General features: G+C 49.8%; 2 protein-coding genes across 5 annotated transcripts in view; one reads left to right on the forward strand and one right to left on the reverse strand.

Annotated features, from left to right (window-relative positions):
- Positions 1-21,108, reverse strand: part of ANKRD11 (ankyrin repeat domain 11) — a 216,165-nt gene that overhangs the window by 53,637 nt on the left and 141,420 nt on the right. The window lies entirely within an intron of this gene.
- LOC105739462 lies at positions 1,510-2,676 on the forward strand (the record flags this gene model as incomplete). The annotated part of the gene is given in 2 exon segments (XM_012505535.2): positions 1,510-1,537; positions 2,297-2,676. Coding segments are annotated over 2 exon segments (408 nt in total), but the record flags the coding sequence as incomplete, so codon positions are not given.

The raw sequence follows: 21,108 nt of genomic DNA on the forward strand, positions 1-21,108 counted from the left end.
TGGGTCTGGGTTTGCACTGCGTGGGTTCACTTACACGCAGCTTTTCTTCCGCCTCTGCCACTCCTGAGACAGCAAGACCCATCTCTCCTCTTCCTCTTCAGCCTCCTCAACGTGAAAACGAGGAGGACGAAAGCCATTCGTGGAGACCCGCTGCTGCTGCGCAAGGCTTAAGTCTATTTTCTCCTCATGATCTCAGTATTTTCACGTCTCTAGTCTGCTCTACCCTAACAGTAAGAGTAGAACACACATAACATGCAAAACGTGTGTGACTGGCTTTATGTGGTCAGGAAGGCTCTGGTCAACAGGAGGCTGTTAGTTAAGTTTGGGGAAAGTCAAAAGTTCTACACAAATTTTCAACTGCACAGGAGGCTGGCGCCCCCAACCCCTGTGTTGTTCAAGGATTTGCAGTAATTGGTATTAAAACACCAAGCCCCCTTCCACCTGGGCGAGTCTCTCTCTCTGAATAGATGTGACAACATTACCCTCCGAACACTCCCAGAGAGAAAGAGAACACTTCAAATTCAGATTTATCTTCCACAGTATGTTGACGGAACAGGGCTTTACGTACATCCTGGGCAAATGCTCCGCTCCTTATGTAAGCGAACAACTCCACCAACCACTAGTTTGTGTAATGACCGTTTAAATATGGAATGGAGCCCAAGGCCCGAGAAGGGATGTGATTCAGCTCCTCCCCTCACGCAGGCACGTGGAATCAGAGGCCCAGGAGGAGGAAGACGGGAAGTCAGCGGCAGGGTGGAAAAGGGGAGGGAAGCCCTTCAAGGGAAGCTCTCCAAGAACCTTCAATCCCAGCTCCAATTCCAAAGACAGGAACACACTCATGACTGACAGGATCAAACACCAAAGGCCTGTTTGCCTTGAAGGGGACACTGGGGAGGGTGGGGAAGGGGGAGTGAGGAGGAGCTGGAAGCAGCAGTCCTGTGTGGCACCAGGGGCTTGCTCCCACCTCGGCCCTGGGCACAGCCCCGCATGGTGATGAGGCCTGGCCTGCCTGCAGCACACGGCCATGCTCCAGATACCTTAGCTTTATCTGAAGAGTTCTTTTGTTTGTTTGAGACAGCTGTGTTGCCCAGGCTGGAGTGCAGCGGTGTGATCACAGCTCACTGCAGCCTCCGCCTCCTGGGCTCAAGCGATCCGCTCACTTGAGCCTCCCAAGTAGCTGGGAGTACAGGCCCGTGGCACCACGCCCAGCTAATTTCTGTATTTTCTGTGGAGTTGGCTTTCGCCATGCTTCCCAGGCTGGTGTCTGAAGGATGCTTTACGGCAACCCCTGCCTTTTCCAGCTGAGCCCTGCGGGCTGTTGTGCGCTCTGCGGAAAGGGAGAAACGCACTCTCCAGCGTCTGCGTCAGGAGTGGTGCCTTGTGCACACCTCAGAGGGAGAGAAGTCTCCAACGGACTGAGAGGAGGAAAAAAAGAAAAAACGAGAAAAGGAAAAAGAGCTGCATACCTGGCAGGCCTCCTGTGTGCAAAGCCCTTGAGTGACACACCCCATGACCCACAGCACTGTGGCGATCCCAGGTATGGAAGAGAAGCACCACTGCCTCTCACCATTTCAGTGGGCAAGGGGAGAGCAAGCAGCCCAGGGCAGGGGGGCTGAGCCCAGGGCAGGGAGGCTGAGCCTAGGGCAGGGGAAGAGCCGAGGGACAGAGGCCTGCACAGGGCCCAAGCCGTCCCGCGCGCTGCCTGACAGAGTCCACATCAGCGTCTCTGTCCAGCCTCCACAAACCCCTGCGCGTTCTGAAGAGCCCTCCCCAAGAGTCCAACTCTCTCTCCTTCCTCCTGAGGGCCGCACCAACTCTCTCTCGTTCCCCTCCTCAGGGCCACACCAACTGTGGGGTTCCAGCTACCGCTTTGCGCAAAGGACTCCTAACATGGGTGTCCTCCCTCTCACCCCATAAGCCACACTGGCCAAGGCCAGGCAGGCACCACACATCGCGAGGTAGAATCTCTTTGCTACGGTTTGAATGTTTGTGTGGGCCCCTCTCCTGCACCCCAAAATTCACAGGTTCAAACCAAACCCCCAGTGTGCCCAGCTAATTTTTGTATTTTTGGTAGAGACAGGGTTTCACCATGTTGGCCAGGGTAGTCTCCATCTCTTGACCTCATGATCTGCCCGCCTCGGCCTCCCAAAGTGCTCCCCACCCTCTGTGCTCCAAGGCACAAGGCTCTCTACTGCAGCCCTGTTTCCACTTCCATTTTCTGTTATCACGGGGGTGGTGGAGGGGGGGCAGCACCGAGAGCGTGTTCAGCATTGCTGGCCTCTGCTTTGCCCCCCAGACACAGGCTTGGTCACTGGGCTGTGGAACACACAGAGGCCCCTTGCTCCAGAACACGCACCGCTCGACAAGAGCACGGACACATAAGTCGGGGCGACGTGGGTGCCTCACAGAAGGGGGAAAAAGCCAGGAGGGCGGCACGTGGGCGCAAAGTTCTCACCTTCGTTAGTCATCAAGAACACGCAAACTAAAACCAAGGTAAGTGTGAGGATTACTACTGAGTTTCAACTTGACTGGACTAAAGGATGTGTAACTGTTCCTGGGAGTGTCTTGAGGAAGCTGCCAAAGGAGATTCACATTGAGTCAGTGGACAGGGAGAGGCCGACCCACCCTCCATGTGGGGGGGCACCGTCTCGTCAGCCGCCAGAGTCAGTGGACGGGGAGAGGCCGACCCACCCTCCATCTGGGTGGGCATCATCTCATCAGCTGCCAGCATGGCAGAGGAACGCGGAAGGACTGGACCGGCTGAGTCTTCCAGCCTCCATCTTTCTCTCATGCTGGATGCTTCCTGCCCTCGAACATCAGACTCTAAGTGCTTCAGCTTTTGGGTTCTTGGACCTAGAGCAGTGGTTTGCCAGGAGCTCTTGGGCCTTCGGCCACAGACTGAAAGCTGCGCTGCTGGCTTCCCAACTTTTGAGGTTTTGGGTCTCGGACTGGCTTCCAGGCAGAGCTTGCCGACGGCCTATTGTGGGACTTCACTTCGTGATTGTGTGAGTCAATACTCCCAATAAACTCCCCTCCATATATACATCTATCCTATTAGTGCTGTCCCTCTAGAGAACCCTGACTCATACACACAAGTACTGGTGAAGAGGTGGAGTAAAGGAAATTGGTACACTCCCATCAGGGCCAACTCACGCATCTGGCAATCTCTACTCATACTGAACACAAGTATGCCCTATAGCCCAGCAATGCCATTCTGGACATACACGTCCAAAAGAAAGGCAGGTGCACAGACACAAGAGACATGCGCGAAATGCTTCACAGCAGTGGGGTTTGCAGCGTGCCACTAGGATGTGAGGATGGAACACTATACAGCAGACGAAGCAAACACATCACAACATAAGTCAATCTCACAAATAATGTTGAGGAACCCTGTCTCTACAAAACATTTAAAAATTAGGCAGGCACTGTGGTGCACGCCGGCGGTCTCAGCTACCAGGGAGGCTGAGGCAGGAGGATCACTTGAGTCCAGGAGGTCGAGGCTGCAGTGAGCCAAGATCATGCCACTGTACTCCAGCCCGGGCGTCAGAGCCAGACCCTCTCCCCTCTCTCTCTCTCTCTCTCCCTCTCTCTCTCTCTCTCACACACACACACACACACACACACACAATAATAATGTTGGCGACAAAATACATGATACATTTACATAAATTTATGAAAATAGCAACTACAGTACTTAGGGATGCATACTTAGTTGACAAGACGTCATCGAAGCGTGGAAAATGGCTGCCTGGCGGGTGGAATTGGAAGGGACGGTGAAACGGGTTCTAAGTGAAGGCTGCAGAGGCATTTGCTTTGTGGTCTGCTGAGTTGTACATTGTTACTGGGCAGACGTTTGGGTTTTCAGCTGAAGCAGTCTTTCAGAAGGTGACAGAGATAAAGGCCACACTATGTCCTTGCAAGGCCTCAGAGGTGTCACTGACCTTTTGCTGCAGGACCTGTTCTTCTCAGGGGTCTTGGCCTCCTAGAGAAAGGAGGGCCCCATCGCCCTGCTAGGCCCTACTGGGACCCTCAGGGGCACGAGCACGACGAGGGAGCAGCTTGAGGCTTCCCAGCAAGTCGGGCAGGCCTAGCCATGCCCAATACACGCTGCAGGGCACCCACTGCAGAGTGCAACAGGGAGCTTGGAGCCTGACAAGGAGACACACAGCTCTGTGAAGACGGAGGGGAAGAGGAGGAAGGAAAATGCTTCTTTTACACAGAAGGTGCCAAGATACAAACTAAACGTGATGAAGACAAAGAAAAGCAGGCATGTGTGTTAAAGGTACAATTGCACAGCTAAAAATAATCATGGCCATAAGGCAGGGACGGCAGATGGAGGGTGACTCAGCAGATATCCTCCAAGGCTTGCGAGTGTGGAAATAAACACACGGAAGTGACCAGCAGAGAGAAACACGCAGGGAAGAGGAAGGTTAGAAAGGTCAGGGGTGTCACGCACCGCTGCTGGGAATGCAGAGGAGGTCGGTCTGCAGAAGGGGACGCAGCTACCGCCCCCCTACCCCGCAGCACAAGGTGCACACCACCCAGCAACCAGCCACCCAGTGCTCAATCTACCCCCAAATTACACGGTGGCTCACCCCTGTGGTCCTAGCTACTCAGCAGGCCAAGGCAGGGGGGTCATTTGGGCCCACGAGTTCGAGACCCGGGCAATGCAGGGAAACCTCATCTTTACAAAAATATCGAAAAATTAAATCAGTCGAGGTGGCACACACCTGTAATCCCAGCTCCTTGGGAGCCTGAGGCGGGAAGACCCCTTGGGCCCAGGAGGTCGAGGCTGCAGTGAGCTAAGATCACACCACTGCACTCCAACCTGGGTGACAGAGCGAGACCCTGTGTGAAAAAAACCCAAACCCCAAACCAAAAAAACACAACCAGGGCATGAAAAGGTGCTTGGCCCAGAGCAGTGCCCGGCAGCATCTCCTAAGAAAGGGGCTGAACACAAAGCCTGCCTGCCAGGGGCTGCTGGTGGCATCCAGGCACACCTGCACGTGGGGCTGACAGGACAAACGAGGTTCCACAGACACACGACCAGGTGGAGACGCAGAGAAAAACGGGTGCAAGAAGTCTACTTAGAAATGTCGAGGAACACCTACACTTCTGATAACAGCAAAATACATACGGCTGGCTTGACCAGCAATCAATCAGTGTCACCCACCATGCCAACAAGCTAAAGAAGAAACATCACATAATCACGACCGGTGCAGAAAGTCATTTGATAAAATTCAAAACTCATGATAAGAATTCCTAGCGAAACAGGAGTGTTGAGAAATATCCTCAACACGATAAAGGCCAACTACCAAGAACTCGAGGCTGACATGATCAAGAGTGACGTGCTGAGGGTTGCAGATGGAATGGCATACAGGGCGGAAAGGAAGAAATGGAATAAAACTGTCTCTCTCCGAAGACGGCGTTAAGTGTCCGTGTCGAAAATCACAAGGAATCTATCAAAAATTCCAAGAAACTTTATTTAATAGAGTTCATCAAGGACACAGAATCCAAGATCAACACACAAACACCCATCCTATTTCTGCAATAATCATATGAAAACAAGAAATAAAGACACAGTACCATTTATAGGTGCTCCAAATAAAAATAAATGCTTAGGTTCATATGGAACAAAACTAGAAAAACATATACACATTTTAGGAAAAAACAGGAGAAAATCTTTAGGACCTAGGGCCAAGAGTTGTCAGACATGGCACCAAAAGCACAACCCATAAAAGAAAAAAACTGATAAACGACCTCTACAAAATTAAAAACTTTTGCTCTTTGAAAGACCGAGTTTAAAGAGTGAAAAGACAAACTGCAGACAGGGAAAATTATCTGCAAATCACAAGTCAGATAGTAGGCTTGTATGTAGAAGAAAGAAGTATCAAACAACAAACATTAGTTAGAAAATAAGAGAAAAGACACAGACATTCAGAAGAGGTGCACATGGTGAACAAGCCATGAAGACACTCGACATCCTAAGCCGTTAGGGAAACGCAACTTAAAGCCGCAATGACACATTACTGCACACCTATCGGAACAGCTAAAATACAAAATACTCAAGGATGCCAGAGAGGATGTAGAAAAGCTGGAACTCTCTCGTTTGCTGTGGGAATGCGAAGTGGTGTTGCTGCTCTGGAGAACAGCAAGGCGGCCTTACGAACCTAAGTGTGCGCTTGCTACCCCACGCAACAGCTGCACCCCAGGACGTGTATCTGAGAAAATGGAACTTCATGTGAACATAAAGACCTGTTCGCGAATGTTCACAGAACTTTTATTGATAATAGACAATAGGGAAAACCCCTCAACAAGGGTCCCAACGGTGTCCTCGAAACTGGGTTTCGTTCACATCACGGCATCCCCTCAGCAGTAAAAGGGATGGCTACGGATACACCCAGGCGCACGGGTGATCAGCGGAGGCCCCTGCTGAGTCAGTGGATACATCCAGGCGCACGGGCGAATCTGCGCAGACCCCTGCTGAGGGAGTACACAAAGCCCATCTCTTAGGTCACTCCCTGTGGACTCCACTCCCACGGCTTCCTCCAGGACGAAACCACCAACCGGGAGAAAACAGGCGGGGACTCAGTGAGGAGGGCTCGTGTCTGTCGGTGGCTGTCGAGGAAGCTCTAGGACCAGGTATTCAGGATAAGACGAGGGGATCTGAATCAAGTCTGCAGGGCGGTCACCCTGTCTTCCAATGTCATGTTCCCGGCCACTGGGCGAAGGTGGGGAAGGGCACGGGGGATGCTGCTATTTTTGCAACTGCCTGTGAGTCTATAATGATTTCACAGAAAAAAGGAAAAAAAGGGAGAAAAAACACAAGCAAGGGGTGTAAGGAGACTCCCACGGGTGATGAATATTCTATACTTTTAGGTGACGGTGTTTCCCCAATGGTATACATTTCCCAAAACCTACTGAGCTGTACATTTAAAATGAGTGAATTTTATGTCAATGGTAGTTCAATAAAGCTGTTAAAAAATTAACTAGCAACAGAAAAATTTTTTAATTCCCATAGAAAGACAGAAGGAATAAAGTAAAAAACAGTATGAGGTAGGAGGTAACCTTCCTTTCATAAACTCTGTTTTGTGTATTTGGCTTTGGAATCATGCATTTTACATCATTTAAAACGTTAAATACAAAATGAGACTGGGTGCAGTGAATCCCAGCAGTCTGGGAGGTCAAGGCAGGCAGATCACTTGAGGTCAGGGGTTCGAAACCAGCCTGGCCAACATGGTGGAACTCTCTCTCTACTAAAAATACAAAAAATTAGTCAGGCATGGTGGTGCATGCCTGTAATCTCAGCTACTTGGGAGGTGGAGGCGGAGGCTGCCGTGAGCCGAGATCACACCACTGCACTCCAGCCTGGGCGACAGACAAGAGTCAGATCTTGTCTCAAAAATAAAATTAAAATAAAATAATAAATAAAATAAAATAAAAATGTAACAACATAAAATTTTAAGTATTCACATTAAATATAAACATTTTAATAATGTTTAAAATGATTTAAATATATTTGAATGACATTAAACATTTACAGGATTTAAAGCATTCAATATAAAAATACAAAAAGCAATCTCTAAAACTTCAAAAAGGAAGAGGAAGTAATACACTTAGCTCTGTGTCCGGTCAGGGGCAGGACACAGAAAGCATTTGTCAACAATGGCCATGTAGCCGACACCACACCAGCAGCATTCCTGACACCACGCAGCTTCTGGGGGGGGTGGGAAGGCTGGGGGACCTGGCTCAGGATGTGAGTCAGGTGCTAGCGGGGCCAGTGGAGAGGGAGGGGCTGCTTCCCAGGCGCCTGCTCGCACACCAGGAGGGCTGCTGCTGGCTCTGGCAGAAGGCGCAAATTCCTTGGTGCACAGACACAGCTGCAGATGTGTGGACACGTCTGTGGGCCTGCGTGAGGGTCCTCGTGACGAGGCAGCAGGTTTCCACAGTGCACTCATTGATAGGGTGGTGCGGGGGAAGCCACAGCACCTCTGTGACCTAGTATCTGAAGCAAGGGGCTGCGTGAGGGTCCTAGTGACACGACAGCGGGTTTCCCCAGTACGGTGATTGATGGGGTGGCGCGGAGGAAGCTGCGGCACCTCTTGTATCAGAAGGCCCACGGCTTCACTTCCACCTCATCCTGTTCCTCCTCGGCGAGTTACAACGTCCAGCCCACACTCGAGAGCCGACAATGGTGCTCCACTTCTGAAGGGAGGCAGATCAAAGATTCTGTGGACATTCTTTAAACTTCCACCAGTGGCTTTTGATTGCAACCTGGTAATTTGACTGTACAGTTCTAGTCAGTGCCATATGCCCGGAGGACAAAAATTAAAATTTTGAAAAATATTATAAGCAAAAAACCTTCCTTTTTCTTGAGACGGAGTCTCACTCTGTCGCCCAGGCTGGAGTGCAATGGTGTCATCTTGGCTCACTGCAACCTCTGCCTCCCAGGTTCAAGCGATTCTCCTGCCTCAGCCTCCAGAGTAGCTGGGATTACAGGTGCATGCCACCATGCCCAGCTAATTTTTCTATTTTGAGTAGAGACGGGGTTTCGCCATGTTGGCCAGGCTGGTCTCGAACTCCTCACCTCAGGTGATCTACCTGCTTTGGCTTCCCAAAGTGCTGGGATTACAGGCATGAGCCACTGCGCCCGGCCTGATGAGATACATTCTTAATATTAACTTCATTTGTTTCTTTTTACTCTATAATGAGGCTAATAGAAAATTTAAAATTAGATGCACAGTTCACATCATATACCTCATGGACAGAACCACTCTATGGGACAGAAGACCCGATCTCTGACAAACAGGCAAAAATCCCAGAGAAAAGAACAAAGGGAGAATTTACAGATTAAAGACTTAAAAGACATCAAAGAATCTTAGTGTGTAGACCCTGTTTGGAAGCCGGTTCAAACAAAGAACTGCTGAGGAAAATGGCACATTTAGGACAGAGCCTTTTGATACCACTGCGTGTGTGGTAACACTGAGGAAGTTCAAGGCACCCAACGATTCAGGGAGATGGAGATATTTATAGATCTATGTTTAGATACAGGGTCTCCTCTGTCGCCCAGCTGGAGTGTAATTAAACAATCAAAGCTCCCTACAGCCTCCAACTCCTGGGTTCAAGGGATCCTCCTGCCTCAGCCTCCCAAAATATTGGGGCTACAGGCGTGAACCACCACACCTAGCCTGTGTGCTATTTTTATTTTCATTTAGTGTAAGATATGGTGATGGTTTTGAATGTTTTCGGCAGATACAACGGTGTGGTCTTGGGTTTGGTTCCAGGTAATGGGCTGGGATGGCTCCTGCACGTGGGTCCCACATGCTGGGAACCGTCATCACCGCTGTGTTCACCATACTCTCTCTTAAGAAGGGCATACAAAACATTCAAGAAAAATTAAAAAACTCAGTAGGGTGCGGTGGCTCATGCCTCTAATCCCAGACCTTTGGGAGGCTGAGGTGGAAGTGATCATTCCAGCCCAGGAGCTTGAGACCAGACTGGGCAACATGGCAAGATCCCATCTCTATATTAAAAAAAAAGATAATAATCTTAAAAGACAAAATGCCAGAAGCTGCAGAAGGTGTCAAAGAAATGACTTCCTTACTTATTAAAGAACCCTCATAATAAAGGATCATTTTACAGGCAGACTATAAACATTGAAACAGACAAAAAACTAAAAACTCAACCCATGAGAAACACCTGGTGAACGCTCTTCAGCTCCATGAAGTCCTGGGATGGCCCAAGCATCTCTGGTGGGCTGTACCTATTCAGAAGGGAACACCGAGCCCCCCAAGTCCCAGAGGACAGAGATGCCTTACAGCTCCACACGTCCCTCCACACTGGCACCACCTGCACCCGCAGCTCCGGGGAGAAATGACACCTGCAGGCCAAGACAAATGCAAGAAAACAGCCTCATCCGCTCACTGATTCTCACCAACTTCCTCTATAAAATGAGGACAAGGACCCATTCTCCTGAAGGATTTCGTGGGGATTAAATGAAAAAGCACTATCTAAATCCAAGTTATCATCACTGTAATGGCTTTAGAAAAAAGCAGATGACAAACACAACGAGAGAGGCACGGAGACCAGGCAGGGTTCTCCCCCACGGGGCCTGGTCTGCACGGCCCTCTGAGGAAAGTGCCCCGCTGCCCTGACCTCCCTAGTTTCACCCTCCACACGTCTAAGGAGGTTATCCTGGTACAACTGAGAAAGAAAGCAATTCGCTTAGGAACGTCCATTTCTTTCCGTTATGCTCATATTTTGTATTACTCCTTAGGGCTGCTTTGTTTTTTAATGCAAGGGTCCACAGTTGAGAACGTAATTAGAAACTCAAGAAACAAGCTGCAACAGAACAGAGGGCCTGCCCCACGCTTCTCAGCCACTTTCCCACCCGGTGCACCCGGGGAATTTCACACGTGGTCCCCCAGAGTGACAGGGAACCCCCAGGGAACAAGGGTCCCCTGTGGGGCATGCAGAAAAACGCCTGCCCCTGGTCTGAGGTCACTGGACTCAGTGTCCAAGCTCAACAATGCTCTGGCAACTCTAGTCAAAGATGCAGTACTGCATCACAACTTTTGGGTCATGCCTAAGGTCAATTCCAGAATCATTTCAGCATGTTAAACAGACATTGAAAATAAAAAATACTTTATTTTTTAAAGCAGCTTTAGGTTCACAGCAAAATTGAGCATAAAGTACAGAGGGTTCCCCTGCACCCCTGGGCTCAGCATCCCCACGAGAGCGGCCGTTTGTTACAGCTGAGACCCCCCGGACACAGCATCATCACCCACAGTCCACACGACCTCAGGGTCCACCGGGTGCTGTGCAGTCTGTGGTTGGATGAACGTATCCTGATGTGGACCCACCGTTGTGGTATCATACAGAGTAGTTTCACTGCCCCAGGTCCCCCGTGTTCCTGCTGCACGTCCCTCCATCCCTCCCTCTCCCCAGCCCCTGACATCGCTGATCTTTCTGCTGTCTGCACAGTTTTGCCCTTTCCCGGACCTCAGAGTTGGAACCCTAGAGCGTGTAGTCCTTGCAAACGGGCTGCTTTCACTGAGGCCTGTCTTCTCAGGCCTGGAGGCTCATCTGTTTTTAGGGCCTTGTAATATTCTGTTGTCTGGATGGACCTTGGTTGACTGATCCATTCACCCTCTGCAGGACATCTTGGCTGCTTCCAAGTTTTGGCAATTATGAATAAAGCCATTTTGTGAAAGTGAAATAATACAGAACAGGAAACATTAGGTGGCGCTGCACACCATCATGGAAAGAGCCGCTATTATTTTGTGAGTATGTTCCCAGTATGTGGGCGTGTGTTGTGAACAGAGAGGTAAACTACTTTCTCACCACTGGAAGCAGTCAGGACAATTCAAATGCTGGCCTAACTGGTTAAGAGCCTTCAATCTGCGGTCAGATGTATCTAAGTTTCTCAATCTATAAAATACAGAAATAAGGCCAGGTGCAGTGGCTCACGCCTGTAAAACAAGCGCTTTGGGAGGCTGAGGTGGGTGGATCGCTTGAGCCCAGTTCAAGACCAGCCTGGGTAACATGATGAAATCCTGTCTCTTATAAAAAAAATATATAAAAAAAAAAAAGCCAGGCTTGCAGCCCGGGCAACAGAGTGAGACACTGTCTTAAAAAAAAGAAAAAGAGAGAGAGAGAAAGAAGAAAAAGAAAAGAGCAAAGAAGAAACACTGTCCCCAGGCTGTGGGCTCAGGACAACGTCTGATGCCCAGCCCTCATCAACGGCCTTCACAATCCCTGCTGACTGGGAGTCAACTCCCAGTGAGTGTACTGCCAATGCGGCCAAGTTTCTGAAGCTGGTGACATGTGGGTACCCCAAGACTGAAAGGAAACAACCTCCTCTCAGGGTCCACCTCTTCTTACTCCTCTGAGCCTGCCATTCTCTGAGGAGTCCTCTCTTCCTCCACTGCTTTGCTTCCTCTCACAAAGGGGGAGTGTCCCACCACGTCCAAACCCAGGCTGGCAAAGTGACGAGAAAACACCCCACCCATGTGGGCAGCCGGCATGCGGCATGCTGTGGGGCCGTGAGAAGCAGCCAGGTGGGTAGGCCAGACCCTCACGCAGAGCAAGCAGAGCACAGCACAGGCTCAGCCACGCTCCATGAGGGGCCACAGCCCAGGAGCAACATTCCAGACCCGCCCCAGGGATGAGCAGCACAGGCCGGCAACCACGTCATACCACACTCACTTGTGCAAAACACCCTCAAACTGCAAAAAGCCCAAATGTCCACCAGCAGAAGAGCAAATGAGTCCAGGTGGCCCACAACACACGGGGCACACGTGTCCACAGACAGCACACTGGATTCAAAGAGCCAGAAACGAGTGTGTTTGCTGTGGGCTTCTGCATGCATGAGGGCCCCACGGTGCTAGGGGCCAGACAGACAGTCAAGAAGCGGGGTGGAGGGGAGGTCCAGGAGGAGTTCTGTACTTTCAGTTTCACTGGGAGATCCCACAGGTACATGTGACATGAGCTTTATCATATGTGCACCTAAGATGTGTGCCATTTCCTGCAGGGACGTTATACCTCAAAGAACAATAAAAAACGACTAAAACTGATTGCTGACCACCTCCCCAAATAACTAACCAGGACACACCGTGATGCCCCGTGTTCAGCCTGTGGGGGCACTGTGGAAAGCACAGGAAGTGAGCTCGGTGCGTGCCTTCCCCATCGTCCTGGCGTTCCATGCAGGCTGGGAGACGCGGGTGACAGCCTCATACCACCCCTGTTCCCAGAAGACGCCAGCGCACCCCCAAGCAGGGGCTGCAACAGGGCTGCACAGAGGGCTCCAGTTCCTTCCAGCACAGGAACAAATCCACACCGGGGCATCCGTGAGTCCCACAGGTCCCAGAAGCATGGGAGCAGCTTGAGGCCTCTGCATTCAGGGGTCTCTGCCATCCTGAGCTTCAGGATGAGTGGGTTCCCACCTAGCACGCAGTGCGCAGTGGGTTAGGGCAGGTGCTCCCCCTCCTCTCCCTATGAACGCTATACCCCTCCCATGAAAGCCTGCGCGTGCTGCCCCAGGACCCCGTAGCAGAACAGTGAGTGATGACGCGCTGGCAGGATGTAAGCCTGTGTGTGCATCCTGCCCTGCCTCAGGACCCTGTAGCAGAACAGCGAGTGACGTCGCGCTGGCAGGGAACCTTTGGTTTGCAAAGCCCCGTCACACACCCAAGCTGAGGTAAGATGACAAGTCTGTGTCTCTGCACCTCAGCTGAGCCCTGGGGCATAGCACATGGGCGCCCAGGGGCCTGCAAACAGCAAGGACCAAGGCATCACTGACCGTGAGAGGCCTCAGTGTGGGTTCTCACAAGCTTTTTTTATGGTTTGACCCAGAGAGTACCTGTGAGTTTTCCCTACAGCTGGTGCTTCTAAAGGGCTAGGAGAAACGCAGGGCAGGATCCCCGCACGCCAGCAGCTGGCTGGCCAGAACCCTGCCTCTGCTGAGGCATCCGCCACAAACATGACCATGCAACATGCTTCAAGATGCCCTGTGACTCTCTCAGATGGGTCTTTTATTAGAGTTTCTAAATAAAGAAGTGATGGCCAACATCACAGGAAACCTTAGATACTATTCCTGCCAGTTGGTTTGAAAAACCTTTAACTGTTAATTTGCTGATCCAGTTTTCAGCCACATAGTTTTCTGCCATGTAATCCACAGAACCCAGGCCTCTGGCCACTTGTCCAGGATACCTCTGGAGCTCAGAGCCCCTGTCCTTGTGGGCTACTCAAGACTTGAGGGGTTGAGGCAAGAGCCACATCAACAGAGCTGGACCTGGTGCCTGGCTGGGAGCAGGTGCTGGGGAGCAGCCACCAAATGCACACACGCCAGGGCACACAACTGCCCGCACCTCCAAAATCGTCATCAGACCTAGAGGGGGATGTGCGTCCACAGACAGCACACTGGATTCAAAGACCCAGGAAACAGCACACGCAGGATTCAAAGACCCAGGAAGGAAAGAGTGTGTTTGCTGTGGGCTTCTGTGGTGCTACGGGCCAGGTAAACACTGAAGGAGGGGCCAGACGGGGTCCAGGAGGAGTCCTGTATCAGGACATTGCCCAGATTTCTCACAATTTCTTCTAAAGTTAAGAGCACAACCACTGTTTCTTCTGCACTGGTGGGAACCCAGCACTTTAATGAGACACAAGGTTAAAGTGACGCTCTGTAAGGACGGAAAGCCACCTGTGGGCACCACTCCCCCGGGCTGGGCCACGACGGGGAGCACAGGCACTAGGAGACCCGGCCTGTCCTAATAGCACACCGTACAAGGAGTCCCCACTCTTTTTTTTTTTTTTTTGAGACAGGGTCTCGCTCTGTCGCCCAGGCTGGAGTGCGGTGGCGCGATCTCGGCCCACTGCAAGCTCCGCCTCCTGGGTTCACGCCATTCTCCTGCCTCAGCCTCCTGAGTAGCTGGGACTACAGACACCCGCCACCACACCTGGCTAATTTTTTTTTTTGTATTTTTAGTAGAGACGGGGATTCACTGTGTTAGCCAGGATGGTCTCGATCCCCTGATCTCGTGATCCGCCCGCCTCGGCCTCCCAAAGTGCTGGGATTACAGGCGTCAGCCACCATGCCCGGCTAAGGAGTCCCCACTCTCTACCTATCTGCTTCTAATGTTCTGACTACATGAGAGATGATAAAAGGGTTTCAATACAAGTGTAACATTTTAAATATAAAGGAATGTCTTTCCATTAGAGAACAACTGCAGGCCGGGCACGGTGGCTCATGCCTGTAATCCCAGCACTCTGGGAGGGCAGGTACGGTGGATTGCTTCAGCTCAGGAGGTGGAGACTAGCCTGGGCAACATGGTGAAACCCTGGCTCTACAAAAAAGAAAAAAACAAAATTAGCCAGGCGTGATGGTGCACACCTGTAGTCCCAGCTATTTGGGAGGCTGAGGTGGGAGGATCGCTTGAACCTGGCAGGCACAGGCTGCAGTGAGTTGAGATCACACCACTCTACTCCAGCCCGGGCAACAGAGTGAGACGCTGTCTCAAAAACAAACAAACAAAAAACACACACAAAAAAACTGCAAATTAAAATGCCAAACACACAGATTAATGGATGAAGCCCCATGCCCAAATGCTCCCAAAGAAACGTCAGAAAGGAGAGGACTTCAGGTGGCTCGGAATCCTCAGTACCACGTGACCAAGCACAGCTGAGCACTGGGTCTCATTGGATTTGCCATCAGACACTCACAGTTTTCGTCACTGTTAACCTTACTGCGCAATACATGAACATGGTCTAAGCAATTCTTTTTTTTTTTTTTTTTTTTTTTTTGAGACGGAGTCTCGCTCTGTTGCCAAGGCTGGAGTGCAGTGGCGCAATCTCAGCTCACTACAAGCTTCGCCTCCTAGGTTCACCCCATTCTCCCGCCTCAGCCTCCCCAGTAGCTGGGACTACAGGCGCCCGCCACCATGCCCAGATAATTTTTTTGTATTTTTTATAGTACAGACAGGGTTTCAACGTGTTAGCCAGGATGGTCTAGATCTCCTGACCTCGGGATCCACCCGCCTCGGCCTCCCAAAGTGCTGGGATTACAGGCGTCAGCCACTGCGCCCGGCCTGGTCTAAGCAATTCTAACCAGGCAGACAATGCGCAGGTCTTTCCTTGGTGGAAAGCAAGCTTGCCCAAGTCGCACGAGCGAGGCTGGAGTGAGCAATGCCTGTTCCTCTCCCTCTGTTCTCTATGGTGTGCCCTTCAGTCTACTGTGTGTGGAATCCCCCTCTACTGGGACCACAGCTCCTGGGCTGCAAGCACCTGCTGAGCGTGAGGGTCCAGCTTCCAAGCTCACTATCCCATGGGTGATAAGCAACACAGTGACCTGCCTCCCACATCAGCTGGTGCCAGTATCACGGTGACTCCCTACACACCAGGACCACTGTGTCGCTCTGCCACTCAGGAGCCTCAGGGGCCCCCCACTATAGCCATCCCAGGACGCTGGCCGGTCAGGCTCCCAGGACACTGCCCCAAGTACCCAACTTCAGTGGGTGTGCCGCCCCGAGACGCACCCTCACTGTGCCAGGGGGTGCGACCTCTGCAGCCCAGCACGTTCACTCAGGGTCCATGTGCTGCCGTGAGCGCCACACTGTGTCCTCCAGCATGTGGGTCTCTGTTAGCCCCTCCCCTACCAAGCCAGGACAGCTACCTGCTTACAGGGGTGTTGACAGATACTGACTACCTGCAAAATTAAAACATGGGTTTGAAAAGGGCCTGAGTAGAAATCCTGTACTTAACATATACTCTGTTTAAAAAAAAAAAAAAAAAAAGGGCCAGGCGCTGTGGCTCACACCTGTGTAATCCCAGCACTTTGGGAGGCCGAGGTGGGCGATCACCTGTGGTCAGGAGTTTGAGACCAGCCTGGCCAACATGGTGACTGTCTCTACTAAAAATACAAAAATTAGCTGGGCGTGGTGGTGCGCGCCTATAATCCCAGCTACTTGGGAAGCTGAGACAGGAGAATTGCTTGAACCTGGGAAGCGGAGGTTGCAGTGAGCCAAGATCACACCACTACCCTCCAGCCTGGGCAGCAAGGAGCAACACTCCATCTCAAAAAAAAAAAAAAAAAAGAGCGAGCTTTTGCAAAAACAGGTTTAAAGAAAAAATCATCTCTGCTCTTTTCAGCATTTAGAAAATCAGCCAGGCAAAACAATAATTTCCCTTTCTTAACTAAAAGGTTTGCCAAGTGAATACTTGGAGCAAAATAAGCCTAATTAGTAACAACCAAATCACCCAGATATAGACGCATAATGAAAACCCGTAATGAAAGCACATGAGGACCTCCTTTCCCTCAAAGTCACCACCCAGGGCCTCAATGGACTTAGGACCCAGGAAGGAATGATGAGTCCATCTGCTCGTGACCTGAGTCTCTAAACCAGGAGGACAGATGTCCTGGGTGTAACCGCTGATGGGTGAGCGTTGCACCCCCAGGATCCCTGTAACTATAGGTTCTCAAGAACACCAAGACCAGAACCCACATCCCATCTAGAAACTTCTTCCTGTGACGCCTGCCAAAAGGTCCATTTTCCAGTCCATTATCACAATGAAGGTGAATTTTTGCTATTTAGGTCAAAATCATGCATTAGGCAATAAAAGGACCTAGAGATGTCTGAATTCCCCCTCAGTACAAACAAAGGAGTAAGAGGGGCCCAGGTTTGCTTGAAGGCTACACTAGCAAACAAACGAACAAACAAAAACCGAGAACTGGGGAAAGCTGGTCGGTAGCACCACACAGGTCAGATCTGAAAGCCCCATGGTCCGAGGAGCCCATCCTGCCCTGAGCACACGCAGCGTCTGTGAAGAGTCAAATATAAAGGTGGTTCTTTCACAAACCATTTCAGAAATTTAGACGAACCCTCAATTTATTTTGAATGGGTTATTATATTTTATAATTTCTACATAGAAAATATTTTCTAACCATATCATTTTATAACAAATTAGCAACAGCTAATGTTTCCTTTAAAATTTTTCAAGCACACAGAAAAGTATGAAGGAGAATACAAACACACATCCACCATCTGTTCATTCTGCCGTATTTGCTTTAGAATTTTAACATTTAAAAATTACATAATGGTTGAAGCCCCTTATATAAGCCCCACCCTGCTCTGGTTCCTCCTCAGCGTCGATCTGATTTTGAGGCTAATCATTCCTCTCGGTGCTTTGATACTCACGCTACACATAAGCCTACACCAAGGCCGGCTGCTGTCTTTGCAGGTAACGCATTGGATGGTTCCTGCCGTCCCTATTCCCTTCAAATTGTGCTTTGGGGTTTATCTGTGTGGATACAGGCAGTTCTACTGTTCTTATGACAACTGCAGTGTGTGCTCCTTGTTGTCTGAAAAATCCATCCTCCTGTTGACTGACATTTGTTTTTTCCAACTTTTTGCGAATACAAACAACACTAAAATGAGTATTTGTCTGTTTCTTTGCATATCTAAGGTTTACAACTAGAAATGGAATTTCTAGCAAGAAACTGTAAAATGCTTTGTAAAATATCTGATGAAGTGTCACACTGTATACTCATTCACAAACATGTCGTCTTTCACTTTTGATTAGGGCAGATGTCTTCTGTTGTAATTTTTGGTGTTGTTGTTTTTGAGACGGAGTCTCACTCTGTTGCCCAGGCTGAAGTGCAGTGGCACCATCTCGGCTCAGTGCAACCTCCACCTCCCGGGTTCAAGCGGTTCTCCTGCAGCCCCCTGAGTAGCTGAGATTACAGGCATGCGCCACCACGCCCGGCTAGTTTTTGTATTTTTAGTAGAGATGGGGTTTCACAATGTTGTCCAGGCTGGTCTTGAACTCCTGACCTCAGGCAATCCACCCGCCTCGGCCTCCCAAAGTGCTGGGATTACAGGCATGAGCCACGGCACCCAGCCCTGTTGTAAATTTTTTATCAAGAAATCTTGGTTAGAAAAGGGGAAACAGTACTTTGCACTCATCTTTTTTTCTAACACGATTACATTCTACAAAAAGAGACAATATAATTAACAAATTTCATTTAAATAAAAACTACAAACTCTAGTGCTAACAGGAGGCTGTTCATTGGCAAAACAAAATCTTGGAAGAGGCACAAGGGCCCAGAGAGCTCTGAAACCTCAGAAATCAGACAGAAAATGTACAGGTATGGGGACAGTCCCGGGAAGAGGATGCACAGCTTTTGCCCAATTCTCAGAGAGTCCAGACCTGAAAAACGTTTAGGAAGGCACCTTTTCAATGTCCAAACGTGGGCAGTGATGTGGGAGTGAACATCAGCCAACAGAGTCCAGGACGGACATTCTACCTTCCAAAGCAGACTAGACTCACCAACACATCCGGAAAGGACATTTTTAAAATGTAAATGGCTTCAGAATCCTTTAAACATATGCCCAGGAAAAAATTAATAAGTCATAACCCAAATCATGTGGACTGTTTATATGCAATATTAGAAAAGAAATCAAGGTTTCCACTGCAAAAAGCCTGAAGCCCACAGCTCTGCTGCTAAGGAGAACGAGATGGGTGGACCCGCGGAGGAGACTAGAGTTCTGCTGCCATCACAGCAAGGAGACCCGGTTTGGAAACATGCTGTGGGGCCATTTCTATCTGTATTAAATACATCACAGGGTTTTTCGTTTTAAATTATTAATCAGGCAATCAAACCAAAAGGAAGCAGACAATTTAAGTTGGAACAGGGCAATCTGCAGATTCCCACAGGTTGGAGGGATAAGGCCCCAACGTGAACAGACCCCACCACGCAGCTTCCCTGCCTTCCAGAAGGTTCCAGAAGGCCTGTGTGGGCTGCTGGGCTCGTCACCTTAGCAACGGCTCTAAACATATGTGCAGTGACACCAGCTGATTTCTGAAAGCTGTAAATAGAGGATAATGGCATAAAAAAAATTCCAGATTAAAGTAAGGACCACCCACTGCCTCCTCTCCCACCCCATCCAGCCCATAAATCCCACCGTTAACACTGGGAGCAATGCCACATACGCAAACGTGGCTTTAATCCCCTCACACACCTATTCATCTGCATAATCATATAACTACAAAAGCAAAATAAGGTCCTTGTGTTAACTATCTCTGCACAAACGTGCACAAACAAAAAGTGGCCAAAACATGGCAGAGTCTGGCACGGACGGACCAGCCCACAGCGGCCACGGCCCACGGCGGGAGTGCTGCACCTCCGCCGCCCACAGCTCTGCTTCCCACCCTCCACCTCACACCACCATGGGCGCTTGGTCCCTTCTCTCAGGGCCCTTCTAGATCTTGGCGTCTGGGCATCAAAGCACAACACAGCTACTGACAGGTAGGTCTCCACCATGAGACAGAAAAAGATGAGGTCAACTTCCTGGGCAAACGTTCCAGGTGGAACATCAAGAGCTACTGGTGAAGGAGATCGACAACCCAGGCTCAGACCTCAGAACCAGCTTCTATCTTTGAAGAACGCAGTCCATTTCACCTGAGAGTCGGAAAACATGGAACTCTCCAGAGATGTTGAAGCCTTGGGAAGACAGCATTTAGTCCAGGATAAACCAGCAATACTCTGGACCAGGTTTGCAGAGAGCTGGCCCAACAGGAATGAGGCAAAGGGTGAGGGGGAATGGGCAGGGAGAGGCCAGGGTGAACTTGCTGCAGCCTGCATGGCCCTCCTAGCACACCACGTGCCTGAGCAGGATATGCCTTTTCCTTATTTGCCTCTATCATCTTTCCGAGGCATTATATGGAAAACTGGGTGAATAAATCCCCAAGTATGGGCTGACATTCTTAAGAGAAAAAACAAACTTGAACTTCATGGTGTAAAAATCTATTTATGGGCCCTACAGAATTACTTCTCATTATAGTTCTCATTAAAATTAAATACTAAATACTTTAAGGAAACACATAATTGCATGTTAAAACATGAAAAACATTATTACAGAATAACCAAACTTTTGTTACCTCAGAGTGCCTTTCTGTGATCATTTATGCCCAACTGGCAAAGGAGCAGGGAAGGGATGGAGGTGAATGAAAAGAAGGCTCATATCCCAGAGCCCCAAACAGGCATCATTTACATGCTTCCTAATTCCGAATTCGGGATGCACAAACCAATGAAGACTATGTAACTCATGTCTGTTTGCAAATAGAAGCGCTTTTTAAACTTTTATTTGAGACGGAGTCTTGCTCTTGTCACCCAGGCTGGAGTGCAGTGGCGCGATCTCGGCTCACTGCAGCCTCAGCCTCCCGAGTAGCTGGGATTATAGGTGTATGCCACCACACCTGGCTCATTTTTTTGTATTTTTAGTGGGGACGGGGTTTCACCATGTTGGCCAGGCTGGTCTCGAACTTCTGACCTCAAGTGTGATCCACCCACCTTGGCCTCCTAAAGTGCTGGGATTACAGGTATGAGCCACCGCGCTGGGCCTGAGCGCATTTTTAAAAAAGCAATACCTATGTTCCCAAAAAGAGAAAAATTAACATTTACTTATAAGCTCCAACACTTTAATTGCTTAAACTGAATTGTGGCAAATTATTTCCAAGTAAAAATCAGCTCAGATTTGTGTTTTTATGTGTAATCTCTTAAAAGCCAGGGTACACAGGTACTCCTAACACATAATGTATGTGTGAGTGAGTGAG

This window comes from Nomascus leucogenys, chromosome 2 (genome assembly GCF_006542625.1).
Source record: "Nomascus leucogenys isolate Asia chromosome 2, Asia_NLE_v1, whole genome shotgun sequence".
Classification (NCBI taxonomy): domain Eukaryota; kingdom Metazoa; phylum Chordata; class Mammalia; order Primates; family Hylobatidae; genus Nomascus; species Nomascus leucogenys.